General features: G+C 36.1%; 1 protein-coding gene across 4 annotated transcripts in view; it reads right to left on the bottom strand.

The window, feature by feature from the left end:
* Nucleotides 1-22,749, bottom strand: part of myo16 (myosin XVI) — a 207,101-nt gene that overhangs the window by 125,156 nt on the left and 59,196 nt on the right. For all 4 annotated transcript variants that reach the window (XM_052565932.1, XM_052565933.1, XM_052565931.1 and 1 more), the window contains exons 3-4: nucleotides 13,143-13,213; nucleotides 9,320-9,463 (exon numbers count right to left, since the gene is read on the bottom strand). In XM_052565932.1, the coding sequence (XP_052421892.1) occupies nucleotides 9,320-9,463; nucleotides 13,143-13,213 (215 nt within the window). The remainder of the gene's footprint in view (nucleotides 1-9,319; nucleotides 9,464-13,142; nucleotides 13,214-22,749) is intronic.

Here is a 22,749-nt window from a genome sequence, read left to right on the forward strand (position 1 = left end):
AATATAAAGTTGGTCAACAAACTATATATAAATGCCTGCGTTAACGTGCTAATTTTGACAGCACTAATATAAGATCAGTATTTGAACATGGTTTCTTTGCACTACAATAAACACACAAAAATGATTTGCATGATGTCTGTTTTGTGTGCACAAACACAATATGGAAAAGGGAACTTGCTTTATCAAATTAATCCATTTTTCAGTATATATTGGTCACGTTGTTCTTTTAACCTTTGTATTTTCCACTTTTGTGTTCCGCTATTGTACATTCATCCAGACATTTTGCCGCTATGCTGTATAGTGACAGTGGTGATGTAAATGATAAACTAGTTTGGCCAATCCGGGGCCCCTGCACACGTGTGGCCTCTAGGCTGCATCCTACACAAGCCTTTGTGTTTATCCACACCTGCTGAGAGTAACAGCAGTAATTAAAAGATTGATCATCATAGGCTAGACAGCAGCCATAAATTGTCATAAATAGTGTGTAAAACACAATCAATTGTGTCATGCCTTTTCAGCACACTCATTTGAGGGCAGCACAAGGGGTTAACAGGCTGACCTCCAGGACTCTTTCAACCAATCTTGTATTATGATGAATAACAATAATTATTCATTTACCCTGACAGAAAAGCTTTCAAATTATTAGCAGTCACTTTAACGCGTGTTCGACTTTCGCAGTGATGCCTATTGATCCTTTCTCCATCTCACTTCCTTTTTCATTCACTTTCATTTAGAGACAGTGTGGTGCAAGCAAGGTCACAAGGAAAAGCCAAGGAATCTGCACACACACACACACACACACATACACAGTCAGTAGAGCTCAGCTCAGGTGTGCTTCAAAGGCCACAGTTACTGAACCTGACAGTACAGAGGACTGCGGAGACAGAAACGCCGAATCATGTCAACAAAGGAGAAACAGATGAAACGTCCTCCCGAGTAAAGTGAAAAACAACAGTGACTCGTTCCTCTGACTGCACCAGGAAACAAGGACAATCACGTAACATAATTACATCTAATCTACATGATGATGGCTGCCTGCGTCCCATTACAGGGCTTAGAGCTCAGGCTTAATTGCCTTCGTTAAATTTAATCTGTTATGATAATAGGCTAATAGCAATGAAAGTAAATGAGACTTTCTAACTAATTTGGCAAACTTCAGAACATCATGGTTCACGGACGTGGATTCAGCGTTCAACACCTTTTTAAAACTACTCAAGGACTCTTGCATTGTAAACAGGTGACAACTTTCCACTTTCTCTACTTTCCAGCTTAATTCTGATAACTTTTTACCCTCTCACTAACCCATATAGACAGGAAACAAGCAATTTAACTACGTTAGCCTGTGAAATGACTTGATGTTGATATGAAAACGTGAGCACTGATATGTTAATGTGAAGTCAACAATTTTTTTTTTTTTTTTTTTTTTTTTTAATTGTTCAATTTATCAGCAATTTATAAAACCAAAATTACTTTTTTCCCGGCCCTATGAAACACGTTTTTACGTTCCTTCAAATTCTGTTTTACTTTTACCAAATTGAGTACTTCCCATAAATTTTCTGGATTCCATTTTAATGGTTTCATTAAATTTGAATCTAAAGCACCTCTAGTTAATTGATTTTATATAAAAAAAAAAATTATTATTATTATTATTATTATTATTATTATTATTATGGTCTTTTTTATCAGAAATCCTGTTTATTTAATTTTTTTTGGTAAATAAATTCTGGTCAATTATTTTTTCCTTGTAAATATATATAAATAGCAGTAATTTGATTATTAGTTGGAATCCTATCATTACATTAACTATAGTATATTTCTGTCACAGTTTCTTCATATTAAACCAAACTTTTATTTTGACAGGTTGTTGTGAAGGCATTCCATATTATACTGGACTGGATTCCATGATTCTGTCCGTGTTTTCTGCGTCACAGAAATCATAGGGCTCTACAATTAAATCACGACTGAACATAAACTACAACTATATTTGATTAAAAGCACGTCCTGTGTGAGGTGTGCCATCCAGAAAGCTGACAAAACCTACATCAAAAACAAATAAAAAGGTAACTGATGGAAAACTACCCATAACTAAAGGTATTTTACCAAATACTGCAGGTAAATAAAATACTATTTGCCATGTCTGTTTAGTTGGAAAAGCAGCAAAGAAAATCCTTTTTTTCCCCATGATGTCAATTTAATATAGGTTTGTTTCTTCAGGAAGTAATCCTCATAGGAAATGAATAAGCTAATGAACCCTTACCTAATGCATCTCTAACCTAAATGAAATAAAGACGAGTCTGTGATTGGCAGCCTAACATAGTGCCTTCTAAATCCTGACTAATCCAAATAAAATAAGGTCGTTATGGTCCACTTTTGGAAGCAGGATGCAGTAAAATATGGAGGAAGGAAAAATAGAGAGGCAGAGGCAGAGGCAGAGGGAGACAGAGAGAGAGAGAGATACTTCTAGCCTGAAGTCTGAGTGTGTGTGGGAGATTCTGACCTAAAGCACTGCATATTGCACAGCAGAGATAAGAGCATTAACAGCAGAGACAACACAGCACAACATGAGACAAAAAAACTAATCTAAAACAGTTTGCATTATAAAACCAGCATATTAGTGAAGGAAATGTGGTGTCAGGTTTCAGATACCTGACAAGAACACACCCCAAAAGTCAAAAGTAAAAAAAAAAACGTATTATATTTTGCGTAATGAAAATGAATACTTAATAATAATAATAATAATAATAATAATATGTTGTTGTTGTTTTTTTTTACAACGTGAAATTATTTTCATGAAAGATGGATTTATTTATTATTTTAGGTTAATAATTATTTTAACACTTTATTTTAAGGACCTATTCTCACCATTAACACGTTGCTTATTAGTTTCCATATTACTAGCACATTTGCTGTTTATTAGTACTTATAAAGCACACATTAATGCCTTATTCTGCATGACTTTATTCTAGATCCCTTAATCCGACCCTATACCTAAACTTAACAACTTCCTTATTAAATATTAATAAGCAGCAAATCAGAAGTTTATTGAGTTAAAAGTGAAAGAGTGTTCCCTATTCTAAAGTGTTACCTATGTGTAATAATACATAGTTCATTTATGCAACAATATTTCTAAAGATGTATAAGCATATTACTATAAGCATATGAAACTTTATTAGTCAGAAAGATAGATAAAGATTTAATAATGAAATAATTGCCATGATGCAAAAAATATGAATTGTCATAAAAACGGTCTTAATTTTCTATTGAAAAACATAAATTATTATTATTCTTATTGATTTGGGGTTGAAACATTGACATGTATTTGTGAGCCAAATAACTGGAAATACATTGAGAGATATTATTGCAAATGACTGACTTGTGGAAGACACGACTGCAGGTACTGCAACTGACATTAAATGGAACAAAAGACACAGCAAGACTGGTGAAAAGTAATACGGAGATTGAAAATTTGTAACCATAGCAACGGAGACCACCATTTCTCCAGCGGGGTGACTCACCCGCAGGCAGAGGCAGAGAAAAGAGGTTAAAGGGGCTTGCTTGAAGAGGAAACCTTGTTTTGTGTTTTTTTTTCCATTTTCTTATATCAATAAAATTCCAGAGCCAAACAGAGAGCTGTGTTAATTCTCAATTTCTGACACACGGCTAACCAAATAATGAGATGTCAGTCAGGCTTAAGGTTGTCAATCAAACGATAACTGTGCAGATGCCTGCTGCTTATTGACAACTACATTTTTACTCAAAATTTGAGTACTATACAAGTACATATATATTTAATGAGGGATGAATTGCATTTGAATAGTTGAAATGGTAATCACTGAAACTTCCAAACAATTAATCATTGCAAAAATGTAAAAGTCAAGAACACATATGGACTCAAAGCAGAAAAAAACAACAATTTTGATTTCACACTATCTTTAAAAATCGCATCTGATATTATTTTTGCGTTTGTCCTTAGTGAAAAAAAGGTCAAACTGGCATGTCTTTTACATATCAGAGAAATTAAAACTAAAATAAAGCAAAATAAAATAATTGCAATAAAAAAAAAAAATCTGCTTTTACCTTCATTTGTTTTATTTGAAGTGTTAAATTCAATGCTGAAAAATCCAAAATTGCACACATTTAAATGAATGAATGAAAAATAAATAAATAAATAAATAAATATTATATATATATATATTTTTTTCTTTTTTGCCACAAATAAAGGCAAACCATTTTAAATTCCGATTACCTTTTTGATTAATTGTAGTAATTGATCAAAAATCTTAACGATCATTAAAATGAACATCCCTAGTATTGGCAGTACAACAGTACTGATGTGTACTGCTCATTGTCAAATGTAGCATATGCATACTGCAGTATTTACAGTATACTGCATAAATAATGTAATATACTAGAATGCTAAGAGTACAAACATTTCTGTACACTCGCTCATGTTTTATCTCTCAAAGATAAATACTATAAATACTATTTATCTCAAAGATAAATACTATGCTAATGCATCAGACAGGAAAACAGGTTGTGGTACACTGAATTTAGATTGTTCTTATTCTTTAAAAAGAGGTGAGGTCGTGGTCACTATTAAGGAATCTTCCGAGTGAGAGGATCACGTCTTCATGCAGTTAATTAAGTCTTTACGTTATCTCTGCCATACGAGAGTTCTGCACAGACTGACTTGCATACTTTTATGCAAATGAGACCTACTTTTAGAAATATTCATTCATTCAGCACATAACAGTGGTTCACATACACGCACACACAAACACATTAAAGCTGTTGTGAGTACTATCAAACAGAATGCTTCAAAGCGCAGTGGCACAGTTCACATGCAGATGCTCCAACACTTTCACACAAACACACAGAAACGAACTGGGAGATGATGTAGCTGGATTTACTGCAGTAATGTTGACCTCAATTTAAAAGAATATCGCACACTTTCCTCTTCTGCCAAACTGTATACAAATACACATGCCTAAATAGTAACATTTTAAGGGACCGTTCACAAAGAATGAGATTTTTCATTTCCCTATGCTGCTTTTCCATTGTTTTTCTATGCAAACATGTGCTAACATCCTAAAAAAATTGACATTCAGGTGTGTTCTGTTGAGTAACCTGTTAGCCATTTTACATATTTTATTTATTTATATTATTATTATTATTTTATTTTTATTTTTTTGCACGACCTCTCCAAGTGGTTCCACTTTGAAAATCTCTGCCAAGTTTGAACTTCGTAGTGTTATTATATTTTGAACAGTATATTTTGTTTACGCCTCACTTGTTTTTCTTTGGAGTGATCTTGGGCATCACACTGACACCTACTGGTGTGGATGTATTCCAATCCTGTATGAAGTACTTTCTTCTGTGAAACACTATAGAAGATATTCTGGGAGTCAGTTGGGTCCGAACATTATTGGGCCCCATAGTCTTTCATTGTATGTACAAAACACATATATATATATTCTACAAAACAAGCTAGACAAATTTGACTGAGTAAATTATGACAGAACTGCTGCCACCTCATTCCAAGGCAGTTTTTTACTGTTACATTTAATGTTACATTTGTTACAATTATTATGGCTGGTGATGTGAACAAATGGCGACAGATGGGGTTTGAGCCTATACATCATCTGAATAAAGATGCTCAGGTGGGTGGATTAACCTCACCATATTGCACTGTAGAGAAGTTTAAACAATGGCATTACAGATAATATTTCAGTTGTGATACAGACTGAACTGGATCTCTGCATCAAGTCTGGATGTTATTATGGATGTACAGTACCAGTAGTAGTAGTAGTAGTAAGTGTATTTTTGGCCAGTATTCCTAAAGGGGTTATGTGATTGAAGTAAGCTGGCAGGCGCACATGGTTTGCTGCTTCACGCTCTAGTGAAAATCAGGTCGAAAGTGGTCTGGAGTCAGAAACGCACTAAAAAGTAGAGCAGGCAATGCTGGTGTCTCCGTGGCACACGTTCAGAATATCAATAACGAGACGACGGATTTCTTCGAGATATCAGAGCGTTTTTTTTTTTTTCATGGAGATATGAAGATTGTGATCTGTACTTTCACATGAGGTCTAGAAGCAGGAAACGTGGCATGTGTGATGCTTGAGCTGGCATAGATTTCATTTTCTTTTGATAATAATGAAATGATTCAGTCATCAATATGAAGGAGCTCACTGGATGAGGAACAGCTTTTGTGGGAATCATTGTAAATGGATTTGCATTGAAGGGGGCGAGTATCTTTCCCTGGTGCGTTGCTTTTAGATTCTCTTTATAGATAAACTCACTGATTCATAGTCTGTTTACACCCCAAGGCCCCTAATTTGTGGAGGATATGCTGCTGAATGACAAATTAAATTAATGGCATGAAGCTCCTTTTCCCCACTATTTCTCCAAGTCGGTTTTAGATTCTATTAAGTCGCTCTGTTTTCCTGCAGTGCATCATAGCAGTGTTTAAAGCCGATTTCAATCATATGCTTCAATTTCATTATCGTTGGGGAATCTGAGGGAGGCGATGCACGATTCAACAGCCTGCTGATTTAATGGCCTTTCCAACTCTACAAAAATATCCAACAAATTTGATATCATCGCTGACAGTGAAACATTTTCCTCTCAAATGAAAAGCCACGTATCACAAACATCATTTATAATGATTTCAACCAGGTGTGGTGGTATTACGGTACAGAGAGGGAGCTCTACGTTGGGCACCACATTTGTGACAAAGTTTGAGAGAAATATCACAAGCAGTGGCAAGTTTAATTTAATAAATATGACTCAAACATTCATGGCCTATCAGTGCCCGTAGCAAACAGGATACATCTGCATGCCGCACTGGAGCCAATGAGCAGAAATAATCTTGAGCTTCTTCTCTCCACTAACATTTGGAGAAGAAATTCTCCTTAGGAAAGATGCTCTTTGAAGTCACAGTGCTAAAAATAACCTAGATATCTCTGTTACTTTGAGTTTCCACTGACATGCACGCGGAGTGAGCTTTTCCCTGGCACAACAGTGTGAAGAACAACAGTGACATGCTTGTGTCTTGGTGTCTGTGAATCCAAGCGGGAGTCAGTGAGTGTTCTGGTTAAGGCAATGTATCAAAATAAAATCTAAAAGCACAATACAGCGCAGTTTCAGAGCAGCTTGGTTTATGCTAGATGTTACTCCACACAAACTCAATGTTTCCATGTCACTTATAACTAGGGCTGGATGATTAAACCGAAATTCTTAACCTCTAACCGATGTAATTTTTCCCATGCCGGTTATTAATTTCTTTTTACTACCAAGTGTGCAGTCAGTGCAATATGAGTGTTGAACTCGCGTCTTTTGCAGTGTCTCACACATAAGTGCCATGCTAAAAGAAAGAATTTAAACTTTTACATGCAGCACCGCTCATCAATGTCAGTTCCAGGCGGAGCAAGCGGTACATGATTTTGTTTACAGCAAATCTGGCTCTGGTTTACAGTAGCAGGTTTGCACGCCAACTTTTGAAGAGAAGTCATTCTGGAACTGTGCTTTTAAAAAAATAAAATTAAACTTGCGGCTTTAGACACAAAAACATGTTTTATGTGAATGGCCAGTAAGAACCTAGAGTAAGTACTTCCGCATATAGCGTGTCTAGGGACAAGATCACTGAGATGGTGTCCTGCTTTTTCTCCTATTCAGCAGTGTTCTATTTATATTCATTATTTAAAACATTTGCTTACAGGAGATGCAAGTTATCATTTATTTCCTACTTGTTGCATTGCATTATCTAAAATTATATTCATTTAGAAGAGATACAAGTTATTTTATAGTTTTTGCATAACAGTATTTTAAATGCATTTTGTTTGCATTAACAATGCATTATTCATTGATTTGTTTTTGTTTTTTTGCAAAAAAGTTTTTTGTTTTTTTTTGGAAACTTTTACAATAGAATTGAAATGTGACTTTTCATAAGATGTCTTCTTTGCAAACAATGTGTGGTTTTATTTCACGTGAAGGGATCGTGGTAGTTCCGTTGCTGTCTATGCAGGGTCAGAATGCTCTCGGATTTACATTTACATTTTATGCATTTAGCAGATGATTTTATCCAGAGCGACTTACAGTGCATTCAGACTACACATCTGTTTTATCAGAATCAAATATTTTCATCAAAAACGAAGGTCTTACGGGTTTGGAACAACATGAGGTGAGTAATTAATGACAGAAATCACAATTTTAATTAAACTAACCCTTTCAGAAACAATGGATATTTATCCATTTTTTAAAAATCCTTCTGTTGCAGGAATACTCAAGACATCCAATCAGGGTGAGTTGGAGGATTTGCTGTGTTTGTTTGTGGTAAAGACAGTGAACTGACATGACTGCATGCTGACTGAACACCGCCTGTCTAAAGACGCAGGGAAATCCTGATCCTGCCTGAATCTGGCAGCACTGCAGAGGATTACGCTCAACTGATCCGGCATGTCCGACACATGACAAAACTTTACTCTAAAGCTGTCTTAGTCGGATTCCCTCCTGCAGGAGAGACGTGCATGTTCAATTCAATTCACATTTACTTCTAGAACACCTTTCATAATACATAGTTTCAAAGCAGAGTTACAGAAAAATGCATGTCCCAAACGTAACAGTCAAGAAACCATATGTGACTTTGTCGAAGAGAAAGTGGCTTTTCTTTCATAGGAGCAACAAACTTTTAAGAAAATCATTGCCACTCTATTCCACATGCTCATTGGTGATGTGCTTGCCAGTTACAACGGCTGTCAGGAGCGATGGACATGTCTTCCCTCCCCTACATCTATGTGTTACTCAAATGCGCTGGGAAACACACACACCTATCAAGGCTGGTCAGGGGTGTGGTGTCAACTCAAGGAGCTCATTAAATTCTCAATACCTTGGTGGAAGAGTGCAAGGAGGCAAGCAGGCAAGCATGTATTTCATCTCTTCCGTTTTATTTTTTGCCTTCATTCTTCAGCACACAAACCTTTTAATCGTATTAAAGAGAGTTGTCACAAATGACACAGTTGAAAAGAAATAACAAGACTTCTCCTAAAAAAGCTTGACAAGTGCAGGCTTCCTTTAAGTGTTGGCCCAAAATGTCTGCAATACTTAGAGAAACCTGTTAGCTACAGCATATTTTTGATTTTGTATTTCCCTAATTGCAATTTAAATCATTCATATTTTTGCCGAATTTTTCCAGAAGAGAGACTGCTCTACTAGAAGTGAAATTTGTCAGTTATTAAGTACAGATGATCTCAAACCAAATGTACTAAAAGATACAAAACTAACATTTTGATTTGGTGTCTGTGTTTTGTAGTGTATTGCTCACCAGTAGCAGCAGCAGCACCATATCTGCATGATCACAGGCACAGGCCACATGCAGGGCAGTCCAGAGGTCTTCGTCCTGCAGGTTGACATTCAGTCCTTTCTCTATCAAAATCTCTGCTGCGAACACATTGTCATGACGGGCGCACTGCAGAGACAAAAGCAAAAGCAATCTAGCATTATAACAGTCACAGAGGAGCAAGAGGATGTCACGTCTCATCTTACAGAAATCTCAATTCCCCCCAGAAAATATAAATAAATATTTTCATGGTTTCACAAAAATATATATATTCAGTATAATATAAATAAATATTATACACTGCACTGAAAAAAATGGTGCATTCACAAATCATTTGACACTAAAGTCTGAAGTAATGGCTGCCGAAAAACCAAACAATGTAAAATTGACAGTACTGATTAAAAGTCATTACAAAAATCATCAAATACACATGGTAATGTTTTTATATTTCATATTAAATCCATATATTCATGTAGCTTCATACTTTTTGCACCCACTGTTATTTCAGGAAAGACATTTCATTGAATATGCCAACGGCCTCAAAACGTTAATCATTTTGCCCAGTAACAAACTTTCAGAGTGCTTTAACGAATGAGTGCAATAACTCTATTCAGACATTATTTAGCTTAATATAATGTGCATTTAAATGAGACATTTAAATTAATGAAAACGATTTCGCTCTTTTCACATTAGATAATTGCATTAATTGCACTGAGGCACAGGTTGATTTCTGTTAGAGGTGCAATAATCAAAACTGTAATTAAGAAATAATTTCATATATTGCATTGGATATGAATGGTTGATTTCAAATGCAGCACCATAAAAAAAATTATTGTTTTCTGTCTGAGCATCTCTGACTCCTAGACAGTGCCAAGACTTAATTAAACTATCCAATTACTGTTGAAATTGGATTTGTTTCTGTTTAGCTGTACTATACCCTGGTGAACCCTTTAAATTTATTTACCTCTCTATGGTCACAAAATTAACTAACAAAAAATGGAGTCATCCATCTTGCTTGAGTGTAGTGCTCACACACCGGGCTGGGTCTATTAAAGTCAGTGTCACAGAATAGTGTCAAATGTTTCCCTGAGTTACAATGAACCAACTAAAGAGAGTGTAATGGACGTCTACCATTTAGTTGGGAAACAGGCACTGAACAGAACATATCGGTGTCATAAATAACCAGGCATTGTCAAATAAAGGAAAATGAATTAATTACGGCTTCAACCCTCTTAAGATTTACAAAAAAAGGCTCATACACTGGCTGGCTGCAGTCACATTTGACCAGGAACAGGAAAGCCCCTTTCACACTGCACGTCGGACCCGCAATATTTCCGGAACATAGCCGGGTCGCCCTCTGTGTGAAAGCAACCACGTCCCGGGATTGATTACCGAATTGAACCCGACTCTTTTAACCGGTTGTTTTGAAGGAAGATCAACGTTCGCGACAAAAACATATGTGCAAACTGTAATGAAGCAGAGATCAGTTTGTTCCTCACTTTCCGCGTTGACTCAGAGATCGTTTGCTTGCTTCAGTGAAAGTATAACGTGCCTAGCGTTTTCGACTTGTACATTACACGTCACGCGCTGATGTCACGTGTCGTTACGGGATCTTCAAGGCTTGTGTGTGAAAGCACGCACATATCTGGCAGTCATCACTGGCAGTGTGAAAGTGCAAAATCTAGCGACCTGGGAACAATTGCAGGAACACTTTACCTGTGTATTTGCCGGAATGGCAGTGTGAAAGGGGCTTAAGAGTGTAAGAGTTTGGGTCATTTCGATTTGTGTAAATTTATCTTCTTTTGAAACTTCATTACAGTAAAATAAAATATTTAAAAAAGAAAAGGCGGGAATCTAGATACGAAACTTTCTTTCTTTGCATAGATTTTACAAAGAAATTATGTATATTATATTGTATGTATATTATTTATTATATTACTATTATGTATATATACATACAAATATTTATTTTGATATTATCAAACTATTATTTCGGATATATCTATAAATATCTATATGTCTATCTATAATATCTATAAAAGAAATGGCTTAACAGCTTATAAGGGTTACAGAACACGTTACATGAATACAGAACATGCGTCCCAGGTGTGGTTTGTTGAATAAAATTTTTTTTAAAGTCAGAACTTTTATAATATTCCTTTAAAATAAGTCTACATACAGGTGCATCTCAATACATTTGAATGTCATGGAAGAGTTCATTTATTTCAGTAATTCAACTCAAATTGTGAAACTTGTGTATTAAAGCAGTTCAATGCACACATACTGAAGCAGTTTATGTCTTTGGTTCTTTTAATTGTAATTGTTTTGGCTCACATTTACAAAAACCCACCAATTCACTCTCTCAATAAATTAGAATACTTCATAAGACAAAAAAAAAATATATATATATATTGAATTGTTGGACTTCTGGAAACTATGTTCATTTACTGTACATGTACTCAATACTTGGTAGGGGCTCCTTTTACTTTAATTACTGCCTCAATTCAGCGTGGCATGGAGGTGATCAGTTTGTGGCACTGCTGAGGTGGTGTGGAAGCCAAGGTTTCTTTAACAGTGGCCTCTTGTTTCTCATTTTCCTCTTGAAAATACACAATCTATGGTCAGGTCATCAACCCCATGGTCATTTAACCAACTTTTGGTGTTTTTGGCAGTGTGGGCAGGTGCCAAATCCTGCTGGAAAATGAAATTAGCATCTTCAAAAAGCTGATCAGCAGAAGGAAGCATGAAGTGCTCCAAAATGTATTGGCAAACGGGTGCATTGACTTTTATTTCCAAAAAACACAATGGACCAACACCAGCAGATGACATTGCACCCCAAATCATCACAAGACTGTGGAAATTAACACTGGACTTCAAGCAGATTGGGCTATAAGCTTCTCCACCCTTTATACAGACTCTAGGACCTTGGTTTCCAAATGAAATACAAAACTTGCTCTCATCTGAAAAGAGGACTTTGGACCACTGGGCAACAGTCCAGTTCTTCTTCTCCTTAGCCCAGGTAAGACACCTCTGACGTTGTCTGTGGTTCAGCAAATTCCTTGACAAGTCTGTGTGTGGTGGCTCTTGATGCCTTGACCCCAGCCTCGGCCCATTCCTTGTGAATTTCACTTAAATTCTTGAATCAATTTTGCTTGACAATCCTCCTAACGCTGCAGTTCTTTCTGTTGGTTGTGCATCTTTTTCTTCTATTCATCTTTTTGTTTACATGCTTGGATACAGCACTCTGTGAACAGACAGCTTCTTTGGTAATGAATGTTTGTGTCTTACTCTCCTTGTGAAGGGGGTAAATGATTGTATTCTGGACAACTGTAAGATCAGAAGTCTTCCCCATGATTGTGTAGCCTTGTGAACCAAACTGAGAGACCATTTTGAAGGCTCAGGAAACATTTGTAGGTGTTTTGACTAGCTGATTGGCATGTCACCATATTCTAATTTGTCGAGATAGTGAATTGGTGGGTTTTTGTTCAATGTCAGCCAAAATCATCACAAAAGAACCAAAGACTTAAACTATTTCAGCCTATGTGCACTGAATTTATTTTAATACACAAGTTTCACAATTTGAGTTTAATTACTGAAATAAATGAACTTGGCCACAACATTCTAATATACTGAGATGCACCTGTATGTTGTATGAGACCTCAGAGGTAAAAGAACTGAGTTTTGGAACACTGATTTTAAAAAGGGACAGTTAGATATTCTGCTGAGGACATTACAGCCACCGTGTATGACGGCTCAAGAGACAGACGCATGTAACTGAATTTGTCAAAGCTTGTCCTTATGTTCTTACCAGATGGAGCAGAGATCCTCCTGAGGAAATCACTGTGTTCAGGTCAGCTCCCTCCTTCAACAGCCTCAGCACTGGAACAAAAGGAGAGCATGGGGGGATGAATATATTTGCAAAATGAACACTTCATCAAATCTCAGTGACCCTCTATGTACACAGATACATAGTGAGGAAATACTATGAATTGATAGACTCTCTATGACACTGTAGCCACATACTGGCTCAGTCCCAAAACCTAGTGTGCCTAGCCGTCTACAGCCTACACAAGCACCAACCTTATAAGGCCAAATTCTTGTGGAACCTCACAAGTTACAGTTTTTCTTTTTTCAATTGCTAACAAGCATTTACCAATACTTAAAAGTACTTTTTCTAAACTCTTAACACAGCAACACAACTACATCACACACATAGCAAAATAGCTAATTTTCTGGCCCAAACCACATTTTGTTAAATAAATACAAACTCTACATTTCAAAATGCTGAATAGAGTAATTTGGACAAAACATTAGCACTACTTTTCTACCCAATAAGAACATATAGTCAATCATAGAACAGTGACTGTCAAAAAACTAACAATTGATCGCTTTACAAAAACTGCATTACTTTCTTCTACATAGAAAGTTTCAGTTCTACTTGCATAGACAATATAAAAAAAATGTTAATTGTTCAGTGTTCAAAAATTTGAATTTAGTTACCTTCAACTGAAACCAATTTAAAAAATGTAAGTGTCGAATGTGTTGATTCTTGGCAACATACTGTTTAAAACTGAATGAGTCATTACTTTATAGAATGTACAATAGAAAAAACGTAGTCATCTATCCAGAAATTAAACTGGAACCTTGATTGAATTTGCTCTCCAGTGGGTGGAGATTGGATGTGGATGTTAGTTGATGCCAGAGACCTCTTCTTTTCCATTACCTATCTTCTGATATATAGGTAATGGACACACTCCTCTCCCTCCTCCAAGGCATTTTTTTTTTCTCTCTCTCTGATTCTTTGTGTTGTTCTGCATCCACAAAACAATTGAAAGAGGTATTGTTATACTCTATGCTGATGTGATGTAAAGAGCATCAACACCTGACTATTCCTCCAACTGAGACTGGAATCGGCTATTTCTAAATATTTTAGTGATCTGTTACTTAAAAATGCTTATCAGTTGTAACAATAATTTATAAAGAGATAGTTTTCAATACTTTTGAGTTGCTGTTGTTGCAGAAGTAAAGGTTTTACACTATATTTAAAGTTTGGAACATTAGGTCTTTGTTTCTGTCATGCTGTGTTTAGGCATTTGTAAAAAAGATAAGAAAGGTCTATGATTTTGGTATGGGGTAATCTTGTGTTAAAATAAAATGTAAGCATTTTAGAAACGTGTCAACTTACTGAATATTGTGTGAAAACAACATGAATTGTGTTAAAGGTATGGTCACAAGAGAGTGATGTTGTGCTAATTATAGTGTTTTGAAAATGTGACTACAGATTGGACAAAGTGATGTTAGCATTTGAAAAAAACTGTAAGTTATAACACTCTATATAAACAGAAACAAACAGTGCTAATGTACTTAAATGGAGTGCAGGAGTTTGGTGTTAGCATGTTGCTAAGCTAACAAACATATCTTGTCAAACCAGTCAAAAAATAAAAACATAAAAATCACAGTGTTCCCAATCTTGGACAAATTTTTCATTCTCCACAAAAGATACATACAATGTTGTCTTCAAATTCAGCCAAAACAAGGTTTCTCAGACTACTAGCCCGGTGTTTACTTTATAAACAAGGATCAAACTACAGCCTTTGTTGCTATTCTTAACCATCAGACTGTTGACAGTCCTTAACTCAATCTCTGTGACAATGTCTAGTGCATATTGACAGTCTCATCCATCTTTCCCTACGGGCCAAACTTCAAGTGCACTACAACACACATGGCAAATCCCACTGACTCTAATTACTGAAGAACCTATCAGACACTTAATACTGATTCCCACCAAAATGTAGCATAAAGAGCACTCCTAGAACACAGTAATGAAGGAAAGGGAATCGACGTTGATCCCAAATAACCAAGGGAGAAAGAATGCACATACAGGCATTCACACAAATGTTGGTAAATTGCTGAGGGATTTTTCAGCTACATAGCATGACAACATACTGGTCTGGAATTGTGTCTCAAACACGCTCGGTGGGGAACAAATCTGCTTACATAGAGAAATGAAAGATGCATGGCAGAGGCCCATATGATCTCAGCAGAGATCACTAAATCACTAAAGAGAGACAGATGTGCACACAAAAACAATAACAGAAATGTTAGCATCAGCAGGTTAGCCTTCTGAGACTATATATGGCAACCACTCAGGCATATCGAAAGGAATATCTCCATTCAGCGGGTCACTAAACCAGAGAGGAACATTTTTAAACAAATGCACAAAGGGAAGAGGACAAAAATGTAATGTAAAGGCAGGTTCACACCAAGACCGGGTTACTATAAAGATCATAATAATGATAACTATTTAAGCACCCACACCCATAACAGGCTTAAAGTTACAGTAGGCTTAAACTTTTTTAAAGCCAAGAGGATTCCGACTATCAAATGTCTTCATTTTTCATCAGCTGGGAAAAAAGAAAAATCTGTAAGAGATTCCAATACCAATCCTCTATTCTCTGAGGTGGAAACAAGGTTCAATATCTGACAGGAAAATTTTCAGTGAACAGCGAATGAATTATATGAACTATTTTATGCTACTTTTTTTATTAGAGATTGCCCTCTTATTGTATAAAAATTATCATTCTGGATATTAGAAAAAAAAAGTTTCAGAATTAAAAATTTACCTGGTTTAGAAGAACATGAGAGGGTTTGTAAACAACAGGAATTGGTTACCTTATGTTAATGTATCCTTGTTAGAGTGTAGGGTACTATGCAATAACAGCATGTGCTTACTAAGGGCTTAATTTAAGGTTAGTATTTCTCAGTCTTGGGAAGTAATTAGTCATGTGTAACTAAATTATGTAAATTAGTTAGAGTTAATGAGAAAAAATGTGTATTTAAATTACAGTTAATTATGAAAATGTTAACGGTTACTTCTAGATTTTTCTCCACATACAGTTTTTATTGATTTTTCTATCATAAATTGCATTGACTGCTCTAAAATACACTGGCAAAATTATAAACGCAACACTTTTCTTTTTGCCACCATTTTTCATGAGGTGAACTCAAAGATCTTTTTCTATGTACACAAATGGCCTATTTCTATCAAAAATTGTTCACAAATCTGTCTAAATCTGTGTTAGTAAGCACTTCTCCTTTGCTGAGGTAATCCATCAACCTTCCAGGTGTGGCACATCAAGATGCTGATTAGACAGCATGATTATTACACAGGTGTGCCTTTGGCTAGCCACAATAAAGGGCCACTCTAAAATGTGTATAAATACATTAATAAAGTAATTGAAATAGTTACACTATTTATTACATTTTAAATAGGGTAACTTGTAATCTGTAACATTTATTTTCCAAAGTAACTTTCCCAACACTGGTCATTATGCACTGTTAATACTACAGTAAGTACATGTAGCATTTTACAAGGACACTGTAAGTATTACCTAGAATTTTTATTTTTGGGTGACTTGTCCCTTCAGTTCTCCATTTCCTTGACAGCCGTAGCCTTGGTACAAGTACACTGGCTGTGGCATGTGTGTTCCCACACGTCAGTGTGATGGATGGCTTGGAGGCTGAATGGGTGAATCTCCGAGATCACTCAGCAATCCCCATCAGGAAATTGAACACTGGTTTGGATTATACAGAGCTGCCAACCCAGAAGAATTAAAATGAATGAAGATCCCAAAGAGGAAATAATGGAGGGTGTAAAGCTTGTAAAGGACACCGTCTGATGTACGCCAAAGCAATCAAGAGCTATTCAGCGAAAAAAGGGTTGCCATGCATTGTGCCAGATTAGCTTGATGCATCTAATGGCCATTTTCTGTTGCTCTTCACAACACAATGGTGGCTGTGTATCTTTGCAAAGCCCTTGCAAAACATGCAAATCAATGCTAATTGCACACACCTACCAAGTCTTACCAGGTCTTTGCAAAGATGAGCTCCAACAGATCAATAGGTCTTAAACTAGGTAATAAATCTAGTATGTACCTGAATGATTTTTGCACATGACACACATGTGCTCGATTCATTATTTTTCCAGGACACAATGAATGTTAATTACAGTGATATCATATGATCAAGTTGGTTATAAAGCCCTACCCAAGCTTTAATATTATGACCCTCACAGGGGTGGTTACCACTTCAAACAGATGTGCTTCAACACAGCTGGAATGAGAGGTTAAGTAGTTGGCCCACAGTTCCACAGCCTGTTATTCAGGCTGTATACTTACAGTATTTACACATGAGAACATGCCCAGTTTGAGTAGCTGTGGTGAGGTAAAGCAGTTCATGCTAATAATACAGTCTACACTCATTCATATTTATGAGGTGTTGTTATAGCGATCTGACTCAGCGATATGCTTGGCTGGCTCATTTGTTAAACCCGAATGCTGAATGCTGTAAACATCCATGTGACCTCCATTAAGCTTTGCACAACAAGAATCCAATAAAAATATCAAACATCCTCACACAATGCGCTACTGAATATAATAACATCCAAAATGGATACCTAATGGAATCTTTTTTTTTTTTTCATTTGCTTCTAACACAGAAACATGAGTCCAATCAACTTCAATCAATGCTGTTCACATAGAATCCGACGCTCAGACCTATTATTAATTAAATGTCCGACCTGCAGTCATTAGCAGTCAGTTAGCTTAATTAATTTCCCAAGTCTCTTTGCTCTAATGAGTACCAGAAAAGTATTTCGCATACCCAGGGCAAATTCTTCAGCATGTTTCCGTTCCCTGAGGGTGAACAACGATTTCACTTTCCGTAGGTTCAGTGCAGTTTGTGTTGCTGAAATGGCCTCCCTTTGAGAAAAACCCAATCAACATAATAATGCAACAATCTTCATTATCTCACCATTGATTGGGCAACATTACACCTGCTTTCTGGAAATTAGAATGTTTTCCAGTATTAAAAGAGATAGGTCACCCAGACATTAAAGTTTTGATACTTTTTTAAAGGCACATTTTGATACTTTTTTTTTGTTAAGTAAATTAGGTAAATATCTACCTCATTCAGCACACTTTGTTTACTTTCTTATAAAATTCTGTTTCCATTTTGTTGTGAAAAACCTCTGCAAATTATTCAGCACATGAGTGAAATTTCTGAATGGATAAAACTGAATCACAAACACATTTAGAGCTTTTTGCAAACTCATTTACCTGATGAGCTCAGTAGTGCTCATCTGCAAATATGGCGTCAATAGTTATAGTTTTCAACAGCTAAGAAACATGCATTACATGACTGCTGAAATATTATCAGAGAAAAAGTACACATGGCATTTTCAGTCATGGATTTATCAGTAATATTTTAAAGAGACAGAGCGTGTGCCCCAGTAAAAAAGGGTCTAGTGATTTTATTATTTTAATATTTTTCTGTGGAACACAAAATCAGAAGTTCACCAGAATGTCCAGGCTACTCTTTTCCATTCAGTAAAAGTGAATGGTCACCAGGAACTATTATCTTAAAAAAGGCCTCTTAAAAGTAGCAAAACAATGGTCCAACATACAACATGAATACCATATTCTGAAGTTATACAGTAGATGTATGTGAGGAACAGGCCATAATTTAAAATCATCATTCACTTAAAATCCTGCTTGGATAGCCATTGGTCACCACTGACTATATTTGATAATCCGCTCTAAATAACTCCTTTGGTGCTCTACAGACAAAAAAAAAAAAAAAAAAAAAAAAAAAAACACGCTTTCAAATGAAGATGATCACAGATTTTTTTTAATTTTTGGGAGAACCTTCCCTTCAGAAAGCTGTTCAGCAATTGACCTGGAATGATACATTTATCAATAACAGTGCTTAATGTTTGCATGAGCACAAGACTATAATTTACAAAATGGTCCACTTAACCTTGGAGAAAATGGGTTAACTCTGTGTAGTCATTAGAGTACAGATTTTCTGCTGACTGTAAAGAGAGAAAACAACTTGTGCATGTTAGCATGAAGCTACAGAGCCTGATGAGCACATCGGTTAGATGGTCCGGCTGCAGGCATTAGAGGAAACACCAGAGACCACCCACCAGTGAGTTAGGCCTCTTTACAGACCGCAAGAAAACAGAGGTCAGCAGACACACTCAGCCCATAAGGTGTCTTTGCACAGTGGTCAGAATCATGCTGAGTTATTGATTCTGCTCAAGTCAATGAGTATTACTGGTGGAACCAATTTCAACTCATTTGGGTCAAATGAACCATTAGGCCTAACATGCTGTTATCATAACTGGCCATTTACAGGACTCAAATGGAGCAGATACAGACAGTCTAATATTCACATCGGCAACTCCTGGATGAAACCGAACATTTGGAAGCTCCGGTTTATTGGAATGTGCTCTGTTGGCACTCATATGATAAGGCTAATATGTGTTTTCCTCTGCGTGGTTGATAATCTCCTGCATTTACTATGACTTGATGTCGGGCGCAAGAGTGGGCGAAATTCAACCTGTCACAGGAAAATGGGAAAACAGCTGTTGAAACCATATGTGGCGTTTCCATGGAAACCAGGCATGGGGAAAGGAGAGGACGAGAGAGGAAAAAGGAGTGAGAAATTAATAGATAAGGAATATGGGCATAACGCAAATGCTCTCTTTACTTTTAGATGCCACAGACTGCTCAATAATGTTCTGAAGGATTCCCTAAATATATAGACAGTTATGGTATATTTATTTTCAAACAAAAATACTTAATTTAAACTGCCAAAAATAAATAAATAATAATAATAATATACATATACATATACATATATTACATATACAAACACACACACTTGTTCAAACGTGTGAGGTTAGTAAGATATTTTTTATGTAAAATCAGTAACACAGTGAAATATTACTTAAAAAAAAAAAAATCTAATATGCTGATTTGCTGCCGAAGAAACATTTATTATAGTTTATAGTAGAAGTAGCAGTAGCAGTAGTAGTAGAGGTAGTAGCAGAAGTAGTAGTATTAAAAACAGTTGTGCTGCTTAATATTTTTGTGGAAACCTTGAATACACTTTTAAAGGAGTCTTTGAATAGAAAGTAAAAAAAAAAAAGCATTTATTAAGAACTAATAGATAATTTTTGCAGCAATTAAAAATGTTTAATGTAATATTGTATAAATGTAATGCATCCTGACTGAATAAAGTTTTTTTATACCAAAAAAAAAAAAGAAAAGAAATTTGGTACATTTATTCTTATTCTTTTAAAATCTGATTTTTTTTTTTAAAATCACCCAAGTTGAAGGACAAAGAGGGAATACGACAGTCGTGCCCTAATGGTTAGAGAGTCGGACTCGCAATCGAAGGGTCACTTTCACTTTTAAAATACTAGTATGGTTCCAGTTGCCTCATGTATGTGGGGGCTGTTGGTCTGTGTATGGCTGTGAGTTAGAGATATGGGGGACTTTGTCGCTAAGGATATTGTGCCAGATATACAAACCCTCCATAGTTCTTTGATCTAAATCAAATCCATTGCTGAACTGTAATGAAGTGCATGAGTGTATCTTGCATAAAACACTACAATAGTGCATTATGTTCTGGAGCAGGATACAGGTGTCATCTATTAGCCCAAATATAATGGCAAAAGGAGCCAGTCGTCTAGGCAATGTGGATGGGCTTAGACCGTGTTAATGTAAAACACTAATGGGAAAACGGAGTGTATGGTAAGAGCACACAACAAATTGATGTGCTCCAGAGGTTTGAATTCAATCAGTGGCACCACAAACAGACAAATTGAATCATTCAGATAGTGTGTATACTGTACAACCATTGGAAACACATTAGCTCAGTGCCAAAACCTAGTGAGCTGCACTGCTGTCTAATTTCTAGATAGAAAAAAAGTCTACACACTCAAGCAGATCTGCTCATGTGAAACTCAATTTCAACTGACTGTGGTGTTAGCGTGTTGTTAGGCTAACAGCTCAGTACGCCAAGCATGGAAATATCATAAACAGTAACGAAAATAGTTGAACTTCTGATCAGCTGAACTCTTAAAACGATAAGCAAAATGTAATTAGGCCTAAATTTCCCTCACCTCATCTGCCATTTTGATTTGATTTTCCACAGAAATCACCTCAGTGAGCTTCCATGCTCTTTAAATGGATTCTCCTTCACGTTCACATCTATTCCATCTCTCCATCCTTTCCTCAATTGAACCCCCATGTTGCTCCATGTTCCACCATCAATGACAAGAGAGCTTTCATCTCTGAAATGAATCGTCTTCTCCTTCAGAAAACAGCTAAGCAAGTTTCTCTTTATCTCTAGACCTGAGAGAAATCCATTGGGAGTTCCAGTCAAGCATAGACGCTTCATGTTTTTGAAATAGGCTTTTGGAGGCCTGGCTATGTTTTCCTGATCAGGGAAAAGTTGAGTATAAAAAGGAGGAGGATTTGAGGACACTGTTGAGGTTAAAATGGGCTCACTGGGGTGGTAAAAAAAATCATTCCAGCTCATTGAAAGTAATATTAATAACAAAAAAAGTATGAAAACTCATCATGCGTAGTCAGTACTTTTATCCCATTCATATTCCTAACAGAAAGCTTTTGACCCAGAGAGCTGAAGTGACAATTGACAACATGTCATTGTATCCCATCCAATCCTATGCCTGGCAAAACTGTTTTGGATCAGTGAACACAAGCCAGTTTGGCACCCAAGAAAAACAAGTTAGATTGGCTGCTTCAAATCAGCTAACAAACCACCAGCTTTTGACCTAGATTTCAGCTTCAGCAGCGGAGAAGTGGACATACAGTATTTCATGAAATCACCACCCTATGAATAAATTATTAATGTTGGGTTTAATTTTATTTGATCTTTTCAATTGGGGATACAAAACCCATCACAATCATTTTCTCGCCGTGGTTTTAAAAGGGATCATGTCATAAGGAGTTAAAATGAACATCCAAGCCAAAAAGACCATCTATTGAAAATACACTGCAAAGAATCTCAATCAGGAATTGGGTACATAACACCAGTCTTAACATATCGATGCCCTCATTTGCTTGTCAAAGCCATATTAACTGTTCAGAAGTTCAGCTTGTAATTATAATGAACATACATAAAGGTATACAAACTTACCTGACTGTGTGTAGCACCTGCAGCTCTGCATTCCTTGAAAGGCTGACTTGTATATCTCCCTTTTAACAAGGTCCCATCATTTATTTCTGACCTAAATATTTGTTTTTTTAATACAACATCCTTCAATACTGTACTTTAGGGATCATATGTAACTTGATGTTGAAATTTAGGCAAGGTTTAATTCTGATTGATTTTACAAGGACACACGACACCATCTGCAATGATACAACTGTGAAAGATGTTAAAGACTGACCAATAAGATTTTTTTCAGTTAAAAACAAGTATAAAAAGCTGGTGCAAGAGAACTCAAACAGTTCAAATTGTACATGGCTCAACATGTTCACTCTCCGTAATGAAATTGAATGTTATTCCTCCATCTGTTAGTTCTTGCTAATTTCCATCCT

Source organism: Carassius gibelio, chromosome B9 (assembly GCF_023724105.1).
Source record: "Carassius gibelio isolate Cgi1373 ecotype wild population from Czech Republic chromosome B9, carGib1.2-hapl.c, whole genome shotgun sequence".
NCBI classification, from domain to species: Eukaryota; Metazoa; Chordata; class Actinopteri; order Cypriniformes; family Cyprinidae; genus Carassius; species Carassius gibelio.